The 21224-nt window shown below is 52.0% G+C and overlaps 5 protein-coding genes across 5 annotated transcripts; 3 read left to right on the forward strand and 2 right to left on the reverse strand.

Moving 5' to 3' along the window:
• Positions 1-566: 566 nt before the first annotated feature.
• On the forward strand, positions 567-3200 carry CMQ_3435 (ATP dependent RNA helicase; the record flags this gene model as incomplete). The annotated part of the gene is made up of 2 exons (XM_014319373.1): positions 567-830; positions 897-3200. 2 exons carry the CDS (start codon positions 567-569, stop codon positions 3198-3200), a joined length of 2568 nt encoding a protein of 855 aa, XP_014174848.1.
• A 1411-nt stretch (positions 3201-4611) lies between these two features.
• Positions 4612-5297, reverse strand: CMQ_3384 (oligosaccharyl transferase subunit; the record flags this gene model as incomplete). Its single annotated transcript, XM_014319322.1, has 4 exons — positions 4612-4678; positions 4734-4797; positions 4853-4910; positions 4986-5297. 4 exons carry the CDS (start codon positions 5295-5297, stop codon positions 4612-4614), a joined length of 501 nt encoding a protein of 166 aa, XP_014174797.1.
• An 837-nt stretch (positions 5298-6134) lies between these two features.
• On the forward strand, positions 6135-7062 carry CMQ_4203 (cytosolic cu zn superoxide dismutase; the record flags this gene model as incomplete). The annotated part of the gene is made up of 3 exons (XM_014320141.1): positions 6135-6221; positions 6308-6512; positions 6572-7062. The coding sequence occupies 3 exons, from the start codon at positions 6135-6137 to the stop codon at positions 7060-7062; spliced, it is 783 nt and encodes a 260-aa protein (XP_014175616.1).
• Positions 7063-17236: 10174 nt separating this feature from the next.
• CMQ_4211 (uncharacterized protein) lies at positions 17237-18704 on the forward strand (the record flags this gene model as incomplete). Its single annotated transcript, XM_014320149.1, has 2 exons — positions 17237-17567; positions 18103-18704. 2 exons carry the CDS (start codon positions 17237-17239, stop codon positions 18702-18704), a joined length of 933 nt encoding a protein of 310 aa, XP_014175624.1.
• A 1420-nt stretch (positions 18705-20124) lies between these two features.
• Positions 20125-20762, reverse strand: CMQ_3986 (uncharacterized protein; the record flags this gene model as incomplete). Its single annotated transcript, XM_014319924.1, has 3 exons — positions 20125-20539; positions 20607-20683; positions 20754-20762. The coding sequence occupies 3 exons, from the start codon at positions 20760-20762 to the stop codon at positions 20125-20127; spliced, it is 501 nt and encodes a 166-aa protein (XP_014175399.1).
• Between the last annotated feature and the right edge of the window lie 462 nt (positions 20763-21224).

Raw genomic sequence — 21224 nt, forward strand, 5'->3', positions numbered from 1 at the left:
ATGCTAATAAATAATTTTGGTTAGTATGCTAGCGCATCTGTCTGCCACTTGTTTAAAGTACTCCGTACGGAGTAATCTGTACTATATCGCTGTTACTACGGAGTATAACTGGTATAGCGCCAGCAACAGCATGCGCCAGCGACAGTGCTATTATTGCGCTTGCTGCAGTATTACGCTGGTGATTATGCTACTATTACACAGTAAGGAGTACACTGGCGCAGCGCCAGCAGTACCTGTTATGTAGACTTTAGGCGGTAAGCCTAGACGCCCCACCCAATGTACTGTTTTTTTTATCTGAATAATTATCGTACCGATAGCAAAAAGTTTATCGTACAATTAGCAACTTTTTTTTTCTTAGGATTTAGAAATTATCACGACTTCTTTTGTTATTATAAATTCAATGATGTTTACAGCTTCAGTCACTTGAAAAGCTGTATTCTGTTTATATAATCACCAAAAAAGGCCCGTTTATTGCGCAAAAACCATTCCGATTTTTTTCATCGCTCGCGAATGCAAGTGGGCCTCTTGCCTGTACTTATATGCGGTTATCAACCGACGTCGACGAAATGGCGCCTCTAGACTCGTCCAAGGCGAACAAGAAGAGGAAGTACGGAAAGGCGGCAGGCGGCCAGCCGCAGAAGCGTCGCAAGGGCAACTTTGCCAAGGCCAAGCAGCCAGCTGCACCTCTGCCGCGACGTGTCGTGGCCCCAGGCGAAATACAATGGAAGGCCGTGGCGGTTCCGGAGATGTTCGCCGATGCAGAGGGCTTCTTTGGGCTGGAGGAGGTTGAGGGGGTGGATGTCGTGCGATCCGGCAACACATTTCAGTTTGTCCGTTCTGCTCTCTTCCTGGCTGTCAATCGCTATATGGGCTACTGACACGCTTCATGCAAACAGGTAACAGCTGGTCCTCCGCCCGCTGCCGACGATGATGAGTTTGAGGGGTTCGGTGACGACAGCTCCGTCAAGCCTACCGGCGAGTCGAATGCGACCCAGACAGACGAGACAGACGAGACTGCCAAGGATGCCAAGCTGGCCAAGAAGACGAAGCCAAAGACGACCGACAAAGCCAATGGGAAGAAGAAGGGCAAGGCCGCGGCTGTCACTGCTGATCCAGAGCTGGTTGGGGGTGGATTTGCGATGCTGGCCGACATGGACGACGATGCAGAGGACGCGACGACGGACGTGTCGGCCTGGGTGCCGCTGGACATTGTGCCCCCATTGCTGTCATGTCTTGCACGGCTCAAGTTCTCGAAGCCGTCGGCGATTCAGGCGGCAACAATTCCGGAGATCCTGGCTGGCCACGATGTCATTGGCAAGGCCTCGACTGGATCCGGCAAGACGCTGGCGTTTGCCATCCCCATCGTGCAGCGCTGGCTGGCCGAAGGCGGTGCAGAGCGGCGGCAGAAGAAGACGGAGGCAGACGGCGACAAGGACGCAGACGGAGACACGCCCAAGAAGCGCCCTGTATGCCGTCCGACAGCGCTGGTGCTCTCGCCGACAGGCGAGCTGGCCCACCAGATCACCACCCATATCAAAGAGCTGTGCGCGGCCCTGCCGTCGTACCCGTACGTGTGTGCTGTCACCGGCGGCCTGTCAGTGTTTAAGCAGCAGCGACAACTGGAAAAGGCCGACATTGTCGTCGGCACGCCAGGTCGGCTGTGGGAGGTACTGAGCACGAGCAAGCCGCTGCTGGAGGCGTTCCGGTCCATTGACTTTCTCGTCGTCGACGAGGCCGACCGGTTGCTGTCCGACGGCCATTTCAAGGAGGCCGAAGAGATTCTCGAGGCACTCGACAGAACGGAGGTCGACGAGGGCGAGGGAAAGGGCGAGGACGAGGCCGAGGATGAGAACGAGGCCGAACTAGAGACTCCCCCACCAAAACCCAGACAGACACTTGTCTTCTCAGCCACCTTCAACCGGGGGCTGCAGCAAAAGCTGGCCGGCAAGAGCCGGTACGACCTGATGGACCAGAAGCAGTCGATGGACCACCTGATGAAGCGGCTCAACTTTCGCGAGGAAAGCCCGCAATTCATCGACGTCAACCCAGTCTCGCAGATGGCCGAACGGCTGCGGGAGGGCATGGTCGAGTGCGGTGCCATGGAAAAGGACCTGTATCTGTACTCGCTGCTGCTGCTGCAGCCGACACGCCGGACGCTCGTGTTTGCCAACTCTATCAGCACCGTTCGCCGCCTGGCGCCGCTGCTGCAGAACCTAAACCTGCCGGCCATTGCGCTACATTCGCAAATGCCCCAGAAGGCTCGGCTGCGGGCTGTCGAGCGCTTCAAGGCTGCCCAGGGTAGCCGCGGTGCCGTGCTGATTGCCACCGACGTGGCCGCTCGCGGTCTTGATATTCCCGGCATCGACGTCGTCATCCACTACCACGTGCCACGCTCAGCCGACAACTATGTTCATCGGTCCGGCCGCACGGCGCGTGCTGCCAGTGCTGGTCTGAGTATTCTGCTGTGTGGGCCGGAAGAGGTGGTGCCGACACGGCGTTTGGTAGCCAAGATCCACGCGGCGGTATCGTTGCGGGAGGAGGGAGAGGGAGGGGAAGAAGAGATCAAGGAGGAAGAGGAAGAAGAAGAGAAAGAAGAGGAAGAAGGGGTGAAGAAGGGAAAGGGAAAGAACAAGAAAAACAAGGGAAAGAAGGACAAGAAGGACGAAAAAGACAAGAAGGATGCAAAAGACAAGGATGGCAGAGGCAAAAAGGACGGCACAGACATGACAGCCTCCAAATCCCGGCCAAACCACAACAGCAAGAATTTGAGCTTCTACATCCGAACCATCGATCTGGACCGGCGGCTGGTCTCACGTCTGAAGGAGCGGCTGGTGCTGGCCAAGAAGCTAGCCGACGCCGCGCTAGCCAGGGAAAAGGGCAGCAAGGATGACAGCTGGATGCGCGAAGCGGCCGAAGAGCTCGGCGTAGAATACGACTCGCAGGACGACGATCTCGAGCGCGCCAGCTCGTGGAGCGGCCGTGGCAGTGGTCGCCGCACCCGCGAGAAGGAGTCACGCGACCTCTCCAAGGCCGATCTGGGCGCCCTGCGCGCCGAGCTGCGCGACCTGCTCGCCCGCCGCGTCAATGTCGGCGTCAGCGAGCGCTACCTCACCTCAGGCGGCATCAACGTCGACGAGATGCTGCGCTCGTCCCAGGGCGACTTTCTCGGTCGCACCGACAGCCTTGGCATGGAGGCGTAGGGAGCGGGACGTGGTGATGGGTGTGTGTGTTGTGGATCCTTGTAGCAGCAGACGAGGTTGAAGCCGAAAAGACATTCCAAGCATCCAGATTAAGTAAAGCCACAATACTTTTAGACAGTAGTCGTTAAGACAGCGCATTCACATCTTTATTCAAAAGGAGATCTCGTCCCGATGCTGCCCTCTATCGCTCCTTCCTGTCCAAGCACCTGTCATGTCCAGCAACAGAACATGTCTTACTTGCTGCATTCACTTCAACGTGACAATAGTACTCCGTACTCCGTACACAACACAGGCGCACACTTTTTACCCCATTTAGCCTCCTGCTCCTTCGCACTGCAATATCATCTTTATGAACCCAGCGCCTTAGCTGTATTCTTACGCTTGACAGCTTTCTTTGGTCTCTAATTAGTAAGATACCAAGCTGATTGTCATAATAAGGCGATGCTCCAAGAAACTCTTTCTCGACGCAGGATCCTCGACGCAGGATAAACGAGAAGGCAGTTACAATCGTGCGACACAATTAGCTGTTTTGGGAAGAGCAGATAAAACAAGATGGCAAATTAACCGAGAGAACGAATACCTACCACCGCGACATATACTTGAAAGTTATCAATACGCCAAAATGCCAAGAAGCTTGGGAGACTAGCGACCATTTCCACACAACGTACAGTATGAACTGTTCTGACTTCGCTTTATGCATTTGTAAAGTGGTGGTACCATGCAATTTAAATTGCGTAAAGCGAGCCCCTCAGAGCTCGACGATTAGCAGAGCACTTGCCCGAGCTACAATAGAAGTCACAAAGATCATGGAAGCTAGAGAAACAGAGCGCATGCGCCTTGCAGTGTCATGCCGTGCTGAGAGCGAGACAAGCATACTTGGGATTGCTGCTGAAGCGTTATAAGTGTGCTCATGGAAAGTGGGAAGACTGCAGATTGTGCAGGTATCGCGCAAGAGCCGATATTTTGCTGAGAAGCGCAGCTGGCATGCAGTAACGGCTGGAAATACGGCGATTGCTATTTGTACGGGTATTGTCGAATGGACCAAGCCCAAATGGGAGGGGCGTGCACGATTATGCCGTGTGATGGAAGAATACATGTACTGTGTGGCTCATGGGGCTATTTGGTACGTGTTTTGATGCACGTCGGCATACCTCGGAAGTACCTAACCATAGCAATACCACACGCTCACTGGGCACCCATAATTTGACAATAACAACGGGGGATAGCGTCATTTAAATTTATGTAGATTCACAGCCAGTCTCTAACGCGAGCAAGTATATTTTCCTTGCATCCTCTTCTTCGACTCAGTGTTTGTACAGATGCGGATGCGCTCCTATCGAAGCAACATGTGGCAGGAAAAGGCGGGACCAGCACCGGCCTCTTCGAGCCAACAACTCCAGCTCGTCCCTCTTTAGTTGATAAAGTTGACGCAGAAAAAGTGCAGTATCAGGCTGCACACAATGTAGTCCGCAAAAGCTCTGTTCGAGGGTCAGCGTTGCAATCGACCGTCTTTCCGTCACCAAGCAGTCCTACCTCTCCGGAGACACAGACGGGAAGTCCGTCTTGTTGGCCTCTGTTGTCTGGATGCGCAGCGACACTGTCGGTCTGTCAGTAAGGTACTGGATCAAGGAAAAACGCAGGCCGCTTCGTACCGGTCAGGACAAACTGGCCGACCGTCGAGGAGAAGCCGGACAGGAAGGCGTTAAAGGGCTGTGAGAACGCCGGTTAGCACAGTCTTCTTCCGGCAGCCGTGTCGCATCTCCCGCTCCGTCGCCGCCGACATACGTAGTTGCCCGCCAGGACGCAGTACACAAACTGCAGCCCGCCCACGACGACGAGGAAGGCCAAAAAGGCATCCAGCATTTTCGTCCGCTGCGGCGTGTCCTTTTGGTAGTAGTTGACCACATTGGCGAGCACGGCATTCCACGTCGTCGCTGAAGACGCTGACGACGGCCCGCTGTTAGCCTTGGGCGTTGTCGTGGTGGCCGTACTCGTCGTAGTTGTCGTCGTCGTCGTTGTCGATGTCAAAGTCGTGGCTGCGCTGGTCGTCGCCGTTGTCGAACCGGCCGCTGCCGTCGTTGCGCTGCGTCGTGCCATTGTAATGTTGCGTCGAGTCGATCGATCGAGCGGAGACAGAGTCGCTGTTGACAAAACTAAATGACGGGACCGGTGTTCTCCTGCTGGCGCTTTTCCTTGTGGACACTTGTTTCTTGCAGCCAGGCCGCCGAAGCTCACAAGAGCTCTCGTTTCGGCATTAGCAGCCAAGGACACGCAGCCTTCTTCGCCGCAGCTCGTTTATGTGGGGCTTTCGCTTGCTTATGTAATATACACTCTCTTGCATCTTCACCCTCTGTTTTCCTGGTTGGTTATATATTAGATACATGCCTGTGTATCCTATCAAATAACTTCAGAAACGGAAAGGCGCTCTAAACGCGCGAACTCAATTTCGCACAAAGCCCTCATTAACATATTTACCTCCTTTTGTACTCCGTATATATCCCACAATGGCTGCCATTCTTCTAATTTACAAATATGTAACATATGTCTTGCAATAATCTCAATCGTGACAGAACGTCTTTACCGTCGTTATTGTTGGTAATGCCATGTCGGCTAAGTTCGGCGAGGGCTACAATTGTCCAGAGTAACACAGAATTAAAATCTTCCATAGCAATTTACAAATTAGTTACCACGTCTCAAATAAATCGGCAGTGAGAAGGTGCCACTGCCGTTTGCCGTCTTGTCTCCTTCCTTTCATCAGAAATCGGATCGTTAAGAACATATGTTGCCCTTTCCTTTCTCACAACTTCTTCAGCCTGCCCTGAACACAATCCAACACACTTCGGTCTACACCGGGCCATATATCTTGAGCTTTGCTTCATCTTTCCAAAAATCTTATCTTTCCGCTTCGCATCGCTTCCGGAAGCCTGCCTCGAAATGCGTGCCTCTATCCTGCTCTCGGCCATCTTCATTGCTATTGCTGCGGCTCGGGTTGCAATTTCAGAAGATGGCCCAATAACGGGTGTACGTGCTATACTCCCCGCAAAGGATATTGCTTTATTTTCTATACCATCGTATGTTGTGCTCTAGACTGACAGAAGCCGTAATAGGCTCTAGGAAGCGCTACGGTGACCGCAGACAACCCGCCCGGCCAAGTTTATATCGCCACTCTCCCAAAAACAGCCTTTGACAAGGCAGCATACCCGTCTGGAGGCAATGTGGAGGGTCGCATCTCTGCCGAAGCACATCCTGGTGGCATTGGCGTTGACTTTGATATCAACTTCTGGAATCTACCCGAGACTGATGGTCCTTTCAGTATGTCTAAGCGTTGTCTATGCTTCTATTGTAAGAGAGAGTCTGCTAACCTGCCACAGCCTATCACATTCATGAGTTTCCTGTGCCAATCGACGGCAATTGCATCGCTACTGGAGGCCATCTCGATCCTTTTAGGCGAGAGGATGATCCCGCTTGCGACAGCAAGCTCAAGCAGACTTGCGAGGTCGGTGATCTCAGTGGCAAGCATAGTAAAATCACTTCAGACCCGTTCATCGCTACCTACCGTGACCTTTACACATCCACCAAGCCTGGAAACCCGGCTTTCTTTGGCAACCTCAGCTTCGTGCTGCACTACTCCAACAAGACACGCATCACTTGTGCCAACTTCATTCTGCAAAATGCATCCTACACATCCACCGACAATGGCACGGCAACCGCTACGCCGTACCCTTCGTCCAGCTCGGTATCGCCAAAGGTTCCCATGCCTTCTGGCACAGCATCGGGGGCAGCTAGTTCGTTTCCGAAAGCGGCCATCGTTGGCGTCGGCGTGGCCGCCGTTTTGGAGGCAGCTATGATACTGTTTATGTAATCTGATCGTTGCTCTGGGAACCAAATTGGGCATGGCTAGTTGGACTCCAAAAAAGCATGGTAGTAGTAGAGCTCTTTGAAAATAGTGGTGGCTTCCCTACAGCTTCATACCACCCCTTGAGTACTACTACCTCTTCATGAGCAAGTAAACAATATATCTTTGGCGAGCCTGCCATTCTGGTCCTGAGCTAAAGAGTGCATGCTATTAACCTTAAATGGTAACAGATCTGCCTCATAGGTGGTAGCCGAGGGTCAAGTCGTCGAACAGACGGCACATACGAACTACGGCTCAGGGTGGCTGAACTGCAGTTAGTATTAGGAACAGTAAGCTGGAGCTATCTACAAATGCATGCAATACCAGTTTACCATGGCCTCGGGAAGATCCATACAAATATTTGGGATAATCAGACAAAGGCTCGAGAAAGCGACGTAATAGCGCTCTGTAATGCAATCAATGAGTAGTCGAGTTAAGGAGTCCCTGTCATCCAGTCGCAGATATACAACAGACTCTGCCTTCACTTGACCTCAGAATAGCTTCGGATCGGCGGGGAGCTAACTCGCAGGCCGTGTTACTCCCCCAGCTATCCACGGGAGAACATACAGACATTTCTTCCAATCCGCCTAAAGCACTCTGTAAGCCTCGCACACCAGCGACAGTCTGTATCGGGAGCATGATTAAATCGGCTTGTTCACATCGCCAGTGCCCAGCGAGGCAGTTGAAGAAGAGGATCCTGAGAACAGCTCTTTGATCCATTTAAATGCACGCTTGTGCTCAAAGTATGATCTGTGCATGCCTCGTCAGGACGCAACTGGTAAGTGGAACGATGAGCATCCACACCAGCAACGTCCAGCTTCCTGTCTCGTCAGGACGCTTGCATGTCCCAGTTTTGTCCCCTTTATCATGCTCGCAGTCCAGTCTTCAGGCATCGGTTGTTTTCGCTGTTTTCGTCTGCGCAAGCGTAGTAGTGCGCGGCCTTGATTACTGTCGCGAGTCGTTGCACTTGCTTCTGCTGCTGTCAGGTTATGGGAGGGATCGGCATTATCAAACCCGACGTGCTTTAGGCTGCGGGATTTGGGCAGCTCCGAGCTCCGAGCTAAAATAGCGAACCAAAGTAAAGCCAATATAGATACATTGTAGCTGCACGCAGCGCCAGTACTCGTAGGCAGAAGAGACAAATAGCAATTATAGCCCCTGCGCAGATGCGCTGGCTGGCCGTGGGGGCTTCCTAGTGCGGTATGCTCTTCGAATTACGGAGTAGAGAGACCTGCTCCTTCCCCACCTATACTGGCTAGCACCAGGAAGCTCCTTCTCGTTTCATCGCATAGGTGAGCTCGTAAGTTGCTCTCAAAAGGTGGGTGGGGGAGGGGGGGCAAGTACCCACGTCGCGCTTCCTCTATTCGACAGCGACTTGTTCACCGGTCAGGCAAGAACGAGCTACTCTGCCCCTCTATCCATTGGCGGTGTCACGCTTCAGGAAGGCTGCCTCCCTCCTACTTACGACATACATCTTACAAATCGTTGACAAGACATACCGCGTGTTCCGCCAAGAAGCAAGTAAATACGACCTGTCGATGTCGACGTGCTCTCTCTCCCCTAATGCTTATGCACAACAAGGACCATCCTGGTCGAAGTCACATTCTGGTCTCCTGTTCTGGTCTTTTTGCATGACTTGCTCCTTTAACGTCGCCGAGCAATGACACCGTCGGCTCCGAATCTGCTTGGCCCACTGAGATTGTCGCTGACAAATCCTCTTATTCAGCGTTCCCTAGCTGCCCAAGCTCTGGACCGCCTACAAGGTTGCAGGGGCCGGTCGGGATGGCAGCGGCTAGACCTACCTTGGTTCGCCTCTAGCACTCGTACCGCCAAAAGCCCCACGCTCGAAGCTCCATAAGCACCCTCGAGAGCCCAGAAGCAATTGCGGAGAGTACGGGGACGGATGAGCAGCAGGACAAACGTGGGGAAGCCGAAGCTGTAAGGGAAAAGATCCCACGAAGAACGATCCGCCGCATTCTCTAAACTGCCCGTGACTCTGCGGCGTGGCAGTGGATATGAAAAGGGGCCACATACTCCCCCAGATACGCGCTCTGACACTGTGTGCAAATCGCCGAGATTCGATATCATCGGCTTTCGGGAGTGTTGCGAGGGCAGGGCTTCCTTCGCAAGCAACGATCCTTCAACACGCCGCCACTCCTAGATTTTCTATTTCGACTGAGGGGCCCTCGGCAAAAATGCCGAGAGTCGGCCGGGATTTTTCAGGCTCTGCGGCTCTACTTGTGCTCGCGATGATTTCGGCAGCCTGACCGCTGTTTCGCGATATAGCCGCCTGCTGCTCTCAAACGCTAGCTTGCCTATCATGTGCATTGCGTCAGCTGTGCTGGAGATACTGTGGGTTTGTGCTTTTATCATGCCGTACGGAGTGACTTGATTCGGCCGTCCAAGTTGCCCGGCCATAGCGGCGGAAAATCCTTCCTGTCTGGTTGCTGAAAATTGCAGTCACTTCTTAGCAAAGAAGGCACATCGTGGCGACAAGGCGGGATCAGAGCTTCTGGAAGATGCTGCCAATGGGTCAACGCGCAGGCTCGAGACCCACCACATGAGGGATATTACTTTGTATGAGCGCAATACGGACACTTAACAATCTTGTCGTTACGTGGCAGGTGCTTAATGGTGCCTCTGCCAGTATACCAAGAGAGCAAAAACATTCGGCGTACGGTTGCTCCAACTTCTTCTTGTTCAAGCCCATCAGCAGCTGTGTCTGTCTGTACGAGCTGTTTGTGATGGTGGAGGCCAACGAGGATGCGAGCGGGAACACCACCATTTCCTCAGCACTACCTCGATATACATAGGACTTGACAGCCGATACGGCGAGCCTTGCCAACTTACGAGTAGTGGCTGCACATGAGCCGCGTTGCATACGCTGAGATAAGCAGTGCTGCCGGAACAGTCCGTCCTTGTCAGCGGCACGACTTGCGTCGGCATTTCTCGAAACAGGGAAGCAAGACGTGGAGGATACCTCGCCAAAGAGTTGCATCCGGAACATAAGATGACGGCTGCTTGCCGAGGCCAACAAATAAGTGATGACTGGGCAGCAACAACTGGCACACACACCTGCACACCGAGGTGTGCACCATTGTACACACACAGCGACGTCACACTCGCTCACTAGCCTTCCGCAGCTGGCACATGCAAGCTTGGAAAAGGTGCGGAGATGAAGCAGCACGACACAAAGAACACGTTACTTTGTTGCACAGACATTCGTGTCGATCGAGCTAGGTAACAGTCATGAAATGCGACTTGTATCGACACCTCGTACCTGTCTTGTCCCTTGAGCAAGATACGGGCAAGAGGACAGGCTAGACCGCTCCGGCATCCAAATGAAAATCACGCACGAGCGAAAAGCAGCGCTTCGTCGGTCGGTTTTTGCCGATGTGTGTCGGTCACATTCGTGTGCCACTGATCGGCGGCATATTTGCTCGCACTCGGCGCAAGGAGAGCGAGGCCGGTGCGGCAGCTTGTCCGGAAAGGTCCACGATACTGCATGCAACATGCATTTATCCCAGACAGCCGGGGTGGCGTGCGTGTGTGCGCTGTGTGAACGGGTAAATAGGGAAAAAGGGAAAAGCACGGTGGCAGCATCCATCGCTGAAGACGTGTTGCAGTGGATCTCGTTGACCCACCTGTATGTACTCGTAATGTTATGTAAGATATGTAAGATATTACGGGCAGTGCGCTTTGTATATTATATTACATGCGGCACATCACGCTTGAAACGTCTGTTCCGATAGTGCCCGAAGGTCCGGTTAAAGACGCCCATTTTCCTTATTTTTCCCCGTTGCCTCTCGCCTGTGACTTTTCGTCCTTTTTGAGCGTACCCTGCGCATCACAAGAGCGCAATCCTTTAGTGGGCAGGCTTCTATGTAGGCTCCCCCACTTGTTAGCTACAGCCTTTTTTCCACTTGGGCTGGTGGTGCACTATTTCGATCGCTGCCAACCGCGGGTCTTCTGGCGGCCGGAACCGATGCCGGGCGTTTGTCGATTCTCTGGGGTAAGGCGGCACAGGGGTAAACTGTCGCAACAGGGAAAGGGCCGAGCAAGAACAGTGACCCACGACTGCCCTAGCGAGCGAACCACTATTATTTCGCAACAGAAACAGACTTGGGCGGGGGGTTGCCCTGTAATCCCCCGTCTTAATCTGCTGTCTATCTATCGTCGCCACACCTCTCTTTTTCTCCAGTCTCTCCGCCACGGTCCCCCTCCTCGTAGGGCCCGTGTCGGATATACGAGCAGCGAGGTGGGACCGAATTGATTGATCAGAAAGTATGAAATATAGTATCTTACGTAGGCCGCAAGACGCGCAACTCCCATGCAGAGCGCCTGATCTACACATAGGATCTAGGCCTTCTTCCCACTTTTTAATGATTCCTTGTCAGTATTTCCGGCAAGTGAACCTCAGCTGTTATTAAGGTCCATTTATTGCGAGGATATGGCAGGCCCCGGGGCAGAGTGTGTATTACCCCTGACTAGTGAAATGGGTACATGCTACTATGTACGTACGGTAGGACAGCAGCTGTAGAGAGGACCTGTCAAAGCATGTACTCCGTACTATGTAAGATGCGATACACTACAGGGCGTTTTACCATCGTACTGGATCCCCACTGCACATGCAAGCCCACGCAATACAAGTGAAGGATGCCGACGGCAAGTCTTGTGCAAGACACATGCGCGACACAAGTCCAGATGGCCTGCATTTCCCGAATTTACCCCAGCAAAGCGAGTGACAGCAGGCTCGGCGAGCCTGCAGAGCAGCTTCCTGTCTCTCAGCCGGTCCTCCCGAAAACTGCCGAGGACCCCTTCCCTCTCTTGCATCTTACGTGCCTAAAGCTTGGCAAGTGGCCAATCAGGCAGCATTGCTGGATGTACGATGGGATACAGAGAGCACGAGAGTGGCCAGCTGGCACGGCGACGATGTCAGAAACCATGTTGGCAGGGTACAAATGGCTGCCAGACGTAAAGGAGGAACGGGAGTGGCAGAGCACAAGCAGAACTAGCACGCCTGGCCGTAGCCCCAACCCGATCCTTTGCTCCGTGCTCAGCCATTCCCTTTCGTCTAAATTTTCCCTTGTGTCGAATCCATTCACATGCATGCAACAGCTTAGAGCTTGGTTAATGTGGAGAAAGTCAACAATGGCTTGCGACAGAGCACGGCCATATCACATTGTTCGGCTAGAAAAAATTTCATACTTCAAGGATGCGGCGAGATACACAGTAAGATACGCACGCTTCGGCTCCAATTCCTATCTGCCACTTCTGCTGTGCCAATGGCAGTTGGATACGGCCATACGGAGGATTGCACTAATACTCGCCATCTCGCTCCGTACTCGTATAACAGCATATTCTGGGCCCCGCCCACCCCACCAGAACCTTTTGGTGAATGTTGCTTAGCATTAACCCTGCCTAATCCTTGTCATTCCAAATTAGACGGAGAATAATATTCTGCAGCCAGCACCCCTTGCATCACTATTAAAAAGGGGGGGTTACCTGTTTGGTTATCACAGCCGACGAGGAAAATATGTGATGCAACGGTTTCATTTCCCAAGTATCAACCGGAAGATCAAGAGCAAAAGGAAATACAGAATCATGCAAAGCGCTAATTATAAGTCCTCAGCAGCGGCCATTGTTTATCAGCCAGTGTTCTGGCTATTCAAGACGCACATATATGTACTCAATGCGCAGGATAATGATATTGTGCTCTTGGCCTCAAGTAGCTTCCATGCTATGTATCCTACAGACACGTCGTATTGCTAGTCAGAGGCGATACAACCGGGCGCTGTTTCCAGATCGTCACAACCAAACCGGAACGTTGCCCGGATTGCGAACAGACTCTGAGCGGAGCTCGTAGGACTTTTGAAGATACAGAGTACGCAGCACAAGCATGAAGAAGCTCCACTACGCGTAAGTAGCATGCCCGCTCGCACGTTAAATACATGGATATGGATACAATGAGCCGCATGTAAAAGCCGCATGTCTGATTCTGCCTCAATCGGCCTCATGCCTACGACGTAGGCTCCCTGCTACCTCCTGAGCCGAAATGAAGGCTGCTCTGCCCCGATCGAGAAGCCCTGCTACGCAATATACCGCCATGTATGTACATGCCCTGGCTGGTGCCTGCTATCACTGTAACAGGCCGGCATTTCGTGGAATCTTACATAGTACTGCCGCCGTTCTGCTCCGTATCCCGACCTTTTTTCTTCTTTCGTAATCAGGAACACTCTTCTGTTTAGCTCTCTGCTCCTCGGGGCTAGCCTGCACCGCCAGTCAAAGCAGGCCTTGGCTTGTCGGTGTGGGGTGGGATCATTAGTGAGATATAGCTCTGCGAGTACGAGGACTCGTACGAACGATGCAAAGCGAGGTAGAGAAACCCTCGCGAGATGAAATGCTCTGCTTGCAGTCATGCAACGTGGTGGCACTCTAGCGGTCGAGTCCACGGCGACGAAGTTGGCTGATCGCTAACACGGGGCCTCTTGCCAATTGGGCGTTTCATGGACGAGTGGCCATTATGGCGTGGCTCGTTTGCTCTTGCTGCATCTCTAAAAAAACAATATTCCCTCTCGTCCCCTCTTGTCTCCTCTCGTCTCCTCTCGTCTCCTCTCGTCTCCTCTCGTCTCCTCTCGTCCCTTCCTCTCATCCGCCCCCTACTTACCCCCATGGTCTCCAATACGAGAAGGGCATTTCCCTGTCGGCGACGGAGCACGGAGCACGGAGTACTCGAACGGAGCAGCGATCCAATATCCGATTTGCGCCCCTGCGCATATGAACGAAAACGACCAGGGGGGTGTGGGACAGTGCGCTTGTGTTGGCAGCCCAAAAGCGCCGAAGAATGCCTGCTGCACATCAGGTCGGCTATTCTAGTCCTCGTACGTCGTAGATTCCTAAGCTGCTCGTAAGTCGAGAAGACCGAGCATCGCAAGGCTTCTCTGGTTCTTTTATTTGCTCCTTCAACCCACCCGTGGTTACCAAGCATCGCCCCTTTCTCATGCCGAGGCTGGTAACCCTATGGCTAGCTGCGTTGTGAACCAGAGCAAAGGCAATTAATAATAAAAATCGATGCAACCGTTCGATCAAAGCTGCGGCATTTCAGGCATTTCGCTGCCAGTACTCCGCAAGCCACATAGCAAGCGACCAGATTGTGGGCCCTAACCTTGCGCTATTTCCAATTTAACCCATTTCCTAAGCCTTTGCCAGTCTCTTCATGAACACTGACAGGCCTCCCTGTCTTGATTTCAGTTTTAATCACCACGAAGGCAAAAGACAGCCACGAAAGGACGAGATCCGGGTACTTTTGGTTTGCGTGATACGCGAAAACCCCTGTCGGTCAATCTCAGTTGGACAGGCAAGCTTGCGTATCCTTTCTCGCAGCTCTCTCCCGTGACCGTTTCCGTCTGGCCTTCTCCGAGCTTCATTCTCGTCTCTTTGTCACCGTGAGCTTCGGCAGACGCCAGTCTCCTGCACGTCGGATCGGTTCTTTTGTCTGGCCTTTTTCTCCTTTCCCAACTCGGGACATATGGACATAGCCAAGGGTGGTCGACCGGCCTGACCGTTCTGGTTGGCACTCGGTCAAAAATACAACAAAAGTCAGTGATCAGACAAATAACAGAGCAAAGCTGGCATGCGAACACACATGCTGTTGGTGTCATCACACGCTGCACCCCCCCCCTCCTTTCCTTCCTCTCATCCGTTTCTCCTGCTTCAACAAATCTGCACCCCCCGCTCCACGTTCGTTTACGACGGCTACCCCCCTCCTCTAGTCCGCATATGCACGAAGTGCGTACTCTGTACGGATCACCCTTTGCTTCTTTCGCAGCCCTGACCCTCGCTTTCCTTATACGGCGCTTAGCGTCGACACAAGGATAATGAAGAGTAGCATTGCTATTCAGAAACCCCTAGCTTCAAGCTCTACAGGCTGCTGGCCTGCTGAGGCAGAACCTTCTCCGGACCTCGGTGGCCATGCGCGTGAAAGTCCGGATAACCATAATGCCCTGATCGCTGGCCACAAACCACACCATAACCATGCAGCATGTGTCATGCTTTTTCACTCCTCTTCAACCCCCCTCTCTGCCTGTTCCCTTGGCTCCTCAAATCGTCTTCCGGTAAGAAATACGGCTATTCTAAACGCACCGGAGGTGTTCCAGAGTGCGGGAAAAAAAGAGGGCTGAAGAGCTGAGCGCCTAGAGAGTAGCAGGCCCCAGAGGGTTGTTTCCTATTCTGGGTGTTTTTGCTTTGTTCCTTCCCTTGTTGAATTCCACAGTAGATTTCTCCATTTTATGTAAGATATTTGGTCCTGCCTTAAATTTCGTAGTCGAAGAGTGCGTTTAATTATTTTATCTCTTACTTATATCCGTTGCACGAGTACATGTTCACAATTCCCCCTAGTCAATGTGCTCTTCTTGTCTCTTCCGCCTCGGGCCTTCATCTCCAGTTTCCATCTCAAACCACGACATCGATTCATGCTCTGTTGGATGTTGCATTCAGCTTAGCTTATATAGACCCCAAGCTCGTCCGTCTTCCCATCTCCGCCCTTCACCGTCCCGCTTATTGTAAAGTTCCTCGCTCTCGGCTCCTTCTTCTCCCCTGCCTCATCGAAAGGCTGACCGCTCACTCGCCTTCTCCCGCCCTCTTCTAGCTCTCGACCGCCACGACTACCGCTAGGACCTGCCCGTGTCCCCGCGTCTCGCTACAGCAGCTGTCGCCAATCTTCTCCTGCATGCCTTGAGTGTTGTATCCCAGCTGCCCAAAACAGCAACTGAGCCAAACTGCATTACCGCACGAACTTGCGGGCCAGATATCCACACGCGCCCACCCCCTGTCATCTTACTACAGACCGATCAGGTACTCCAAAGTACATAACCGGGGGTCGAGCCGACCTTCGTCCAACGATGCTAATAAACACAAGTTTTACAAGGCACACAACACCTACAAACCACTCAGCTCACACCTCCAGCAAAAAAACAACCTGGCCATTGCAATCTGTGTAAGACCGGAAGTACGAGCAAAGTCGAACGGACGAGAGAGACAAAAACAGCAGCTTCCTCTGTCATTGCAGCCTCTCTGTCCCTCCCAGTTTCCATTTCGTTTTCCTACTGTTGTTTGCCACCTCATCTGGTTCAACAAAACGGCTGGAAACCAGGACAGCCGTCAAGCTACACCAGTCCACTATCTGCGGGAGCCATCCTTGTTGCGCTTCTGGCTTTGCAATCTCGACAGTGTCTCGTAATAACGAGCTTACAGTGTCACCCAGGCTGCTTTCCCGTCGGCACGACCATTACAGTCACTGGGCACACGCCCCCTCCACGAAAATATCTGCTGTCCTCAAGCCGAATCAAACCCGTCAGCTTTTTAGACGCTGCTGCCAGTCATACTTCTCGATACCCACTGTTGCTTTTAGTACCGGCTTCCAGACATACTGCAGAGACTCCCCACTGTGTCAAGTCGTTGCAGTTCTGTCGTGACCTGCTCTTCTCTTTCCGGTAATTTCTCTCCTCATTGGCCAGGCCACCTTCCTCAATCATATGCCATTTGTGCTACTATTTTCTCCCGCCATCTTCTGTCTTACTTTGTCTTTCTTTGATTCGTGCTCTCTTTTTAAAACCATCAAGAGCCCCTCTCCATCATTTGCAACCTCACCCCGCCCAAAAACACCCTAGTTCTGACCGTTGATCGCTATCGTCAAACGAAGACTTGGGTCTTCCTACGCATAGCCCCCAAGGCCTACCAAAAACTCTTGTTATAGAAGCAGGCCCCGTTTCCGCCATTGATGGGTCTGGCTTGAGCTCCATATCACTAGAAACTATCTTCATACGTGAACACCCCCCATTCCCGCGTCTCCTAATTTCTGTTGTCCCCAGCTTCCTTCTCTTTGTGTATTTTCCCATATAAATCTTTGTTTTCCTCATTTTCTGTACTCTCCTAACCCTCCTCTTCCGTTCCCACTCTTCATCGCCCACCCCCCTCTTTGGTATTTCATTCTACTCATTCCCACAACACCTCTTGCCTTCTCCCCTCTGTCCAGGACAGCTGGTTCTTGTTCATGGCAGTCGTCGCCCCTCCGCCTCTCCAATCAAAGTTGGAATACTGGACAGGTTCCCATACCTCGTGTGCTGTCAAAGCAACAGAGCAGATGACAGATATTATGTCCCTCCAGTACCCGCCGCCACCGAACGGCACCAATATTGCTCTTCAGCAGCCCGGATACTTGCCTGCAGAGTACTCGAGCATTCATTCACCAACCGGACTTGTACAAGACACCAACATGCCTCCCAAAGGGCGCCATGATCCCATAACAAAGAACCTCAACATGAGGCTCGCGAAGTCCTTGTCTACGCCTGCTTCATTAAAGTCAGCTGCGGTGCAACAGCAAGTTTCCCTTTCACAAGATCAAAACGCTCTCAGCTTGGCCGCTGAGAAAAGAAGAAATAAGCTTGGCTACCACCGGACTTCTGTGGCGTGTGGTATGTAAATCTTTATTCTTTTCAATAAAAAACGCTCGTGGTGGTCTGTAATAGGTTGCCCGTGCCGTTGAGAATATGATTATTGAATTCCAGTCTAACTTCGGGTTGTTATCGTTCTCACAAGGCCACTGTCGTCGGCGCAAAATCAGATGCATACCATCAGCGACAGATATCCAGGGACGATGTGCCAACTGCATCCGTCTCAAGAAGGAATGCAGCTTTTATCCAGTAGATCAGCAACCACCAATTGACACGAGGAAAACCTCCATGTCCCGACCCTCGGTAGGCCTGTCACCACCGTCATCAAAATCATCTACAGCGGCTCTAGTTTCGAATCATAGCATTGGCCTCATAAAATCCGAGATCATCGAACGACCACCGAGCTCGAAAGTACTGACCAAGCATTCGATACAGACTATGGCACCCCCGATAATGAAAGCAACTGGGACGGAAGCATATTCGCCAGAATCTAAAAGTAGGTATAATTCCTTCCTTGAAGACACACGACAAGACATAACTAAATGTCTCTTTATAGTGTCCTTGACGTCTTCTGTTGGCCGAGCTTTTGAGTACAGCAACAGTGGGATGCCGAACTGGATGTCCGCAGACGTCAGTCCCAACTCGGCGAAGCCGGGCGACTTGGGTACTCCCTGGAGACCATATCCGCAGGAATCTCCCACCACACCAGTCTTCACGTCGTATACACAGCACACAACAGCACCATCGGCAACTTGGGCGCAACATCCCGAACCAGCAGCAAGAGAGGACATGTGGTATCCCACACCTACCCCAAGGTCCCTCTCTTTTGGGACAGAAAGCGTGGTTGGCAATCACGCTCAGTATCCGCCTATTTCACAAATGACAAGCGGCCTGCCAACTCGGCCGTTCGACCGCAAATCTGGATCCATGCCTGAAATATATCATTCTTCGATCAACACTGCCGGCACTTCTTTGGACACAGTCTCGCTTTCGGCCGGGACTGAAGGAACTCAGTCATACGATGGCTGGCAGCCGTACTCGTACGGCAAGCCCAACGATTCATCCGATGCCTACGTCGGATGGGGTGGGGAGCAAGCCACATCTTCGGCAACCGAAACGCACGCGACTTCGTCTAATGTGTATTACACCGGCCGATAACAACGTCTGGGAGACAACTGAACGTCGAGATTATCTGTCCCATCTCAGTGGCTGTCCCTAGGGCATATCAGTCTTCCGGTCAGCTGTGAGTGCTGATGTATGGGCAATTCCTCTGGAAGGGATTTGGTTGCAATCCGCAGCCTTTTAATCGAAGCTCAAGGCCTCCCTTCGCCTTTCCATTTCAAGTCTTTACGCAGACGTACGGAATCGAAATAGGTATTTCGTATCAGAAAATGACACAAATTGATCGGTCTTTCAGACAACAGAGGTCCGATACTCGTCTGCCTTGCACTTGGGTACCAAAATCGGAGCACGGCAATTCACTCAAACACGATTGTACGAGCCCAACAATATGGGATCGCAACACAGAAAAAGGCCCCAGTAACATGTCGTGCCCCTTGAAGCGCAATGAGAAGCAGCAGGAAGAATAGAACCGATAAAAAAAATAGTCGAGGGGGAAAGGACGGAAACATTCCGAACCGGTATGCGAAGTGACAACCGACAACCACCGAAACCCGTTTCGAGGGGATATTGACAGCTCGTTTTATTGAACGCGTCGATCTGCGGGACTCGTCTCGACTTCTCCTATCCAGGGAGGTGAGAGCACTTTTCTCGGCAATATGCAGTCCCCGGTACGAGACACAAGCTGGAGCTACGCAAAGGAAGTCTTGCTCTAGTGGCAAAATTTGTCGGTGCGAGTACTAGCACAAATTGAATGCAAAGAAGGGAAGCAACAAAAAGATGGGGTAATCATGACAGGAGATAATAAGAGGGAATACTTGTGATCAAGCCCTTTTGGGACAGGTTCAATAGACGGGAACGGCAAGTGTGGAAGCATACACATCACGCCAATGCATTCCATGTGTGCTCATTGCATAATAGATGGGTAGCAGGACGACAGGATTATGGGCCACGGGGTATCAAACGAGAAGTGCACACCAGTTTAGGTCTCGTGGAGCATAATATCGGCATGGGATTCGACAGGACATACGTTGCGTGCTAGAATAGCGCATTGGAGGAACCCCGGGCTAGAGGATTGCGAACGAAATCAGACCTGCTCGAACCGCAGTATCTGAATATTTGGATATTCTGCTGATTGTTGGTTTGTATAACGTATGCAAGGCTTACTGTTGGCTGGTAAGAAATACGTAAATTTTAGGATGTTGTTATGCTTATTGTTATGATTTCTCAGTTGCCCCGATAGTAGCAACGGTAAAAGGGGAGACCAGAAGACAGAAGGGAGAAGGTGTACACACTGTCCAGATATCATTTCTTGCTAGCTCTTTAGTCTTGATAGCGACTGTTTAGCCCTAAGATGACTTTGTTCTTATGTTGAGCCATTAGACACTATCTAGACCTCATACAAAAGCTTGTACCAAAAGAGCCCATGCAAAGAAGCATGCCGTCACATTCGTAATTCTTAGTCCTGTAACCGGTGCAGCAGAACAAGCAACACAATGTGTGCAAAGAGACTCAGCACGGTTAGTAAAGCCACGCTATTACCACTCGTGCGGAACTTCTTCTTAGTCACTACTCTGCTGTATATGCTGGGTCGGCGGCCTGGATTCGGAGCCTCAACGCCGGCATTGGAGCCCGATTCCCGGATGACGTCCTTTAGTTCTTCTTCCGTGTTGAAGAATTGGCGGTTGCCCTCATATCGCCGGTAGATAGCTACAAGCATCACGGCTGCGCCGTAAACGGCAAAGAGCGCGCCAATTGCATAAAACTCGGACGTGAAAATCTTGAGCACGACCAAGGCAAATGAAAACTGCGACAGCGCCGTGCGCATGTACGCGCCTTCAAAGGTACGCTGAGCAGCACGAATCTCAACAAGCCTGCATCATGAGTGGGGTAGGGTCAGATGGCTTGAGGGAGCACGAGTGAGATAAAAGGCCGACCTACTCATCAGAAGTCAGAATAACAGACCGGGCGCGGTGAAGACGTAGCTGGAGGTGATCCTCTGGGTGCGGTTGCAGAGCCTGCGATGATGCATGTCAGAGTGTATGTTAAAGCCGTTACATGGTGAAGAGAGATTATGCCAGCACGCACCTCGAACATTTTGCAAGTCTAGGGTTTCGCAACAAGAGTGATTCTTGGATGGCAATCTGGAATGAATCGAATACGGCCGAAAAGCGTCGCCTTGGAAATTACGCGATTATACACCACAATTGCGACGCAACTTGGCCATTCTCCGAGGGCCTGTACGTAGCTCTAAGTGCCCTGTGGAGGGACGACAACAAGAAGAACAGACGCGTCAATTGTGTGTTTTCTTCTCGTTGCAAATCTCAAAGACGCAATGATCCGGGAAGAAGCTTGCGCTACTCTGTTGCTACATATTAGCATGTGAGATATGTACTTACGGAGTACATTTTGAAGCTATGTGCAAAGTAGCTCCCCGGTGGCTCCAGCCTGATTCGTCATAGAGTTCCACTTCTATGTGCCTCAGAATCCAGGCATTCATGCACCATATTCCAGTCTGGCCTACGAGCAGACAAGCGCCTATTTCTGGTAGACCTCAAT

This window comes from Grosmannia clavigera, assembly GCF_000143105.1.
Source record: "Grosmannia clavigera kw1407 unplaced genomic scaffold GCSC_113, whole genome shotgun sequence".
In the NCBI taxonomy this organism is placed as follows: domain Eukaryota; kingdom Fungi; phylum Ascomycota; class Sordariomycetes; order Ophiostomatales; family Ophiostomataceae; genus Leptographium; species Leptographium clavigerum.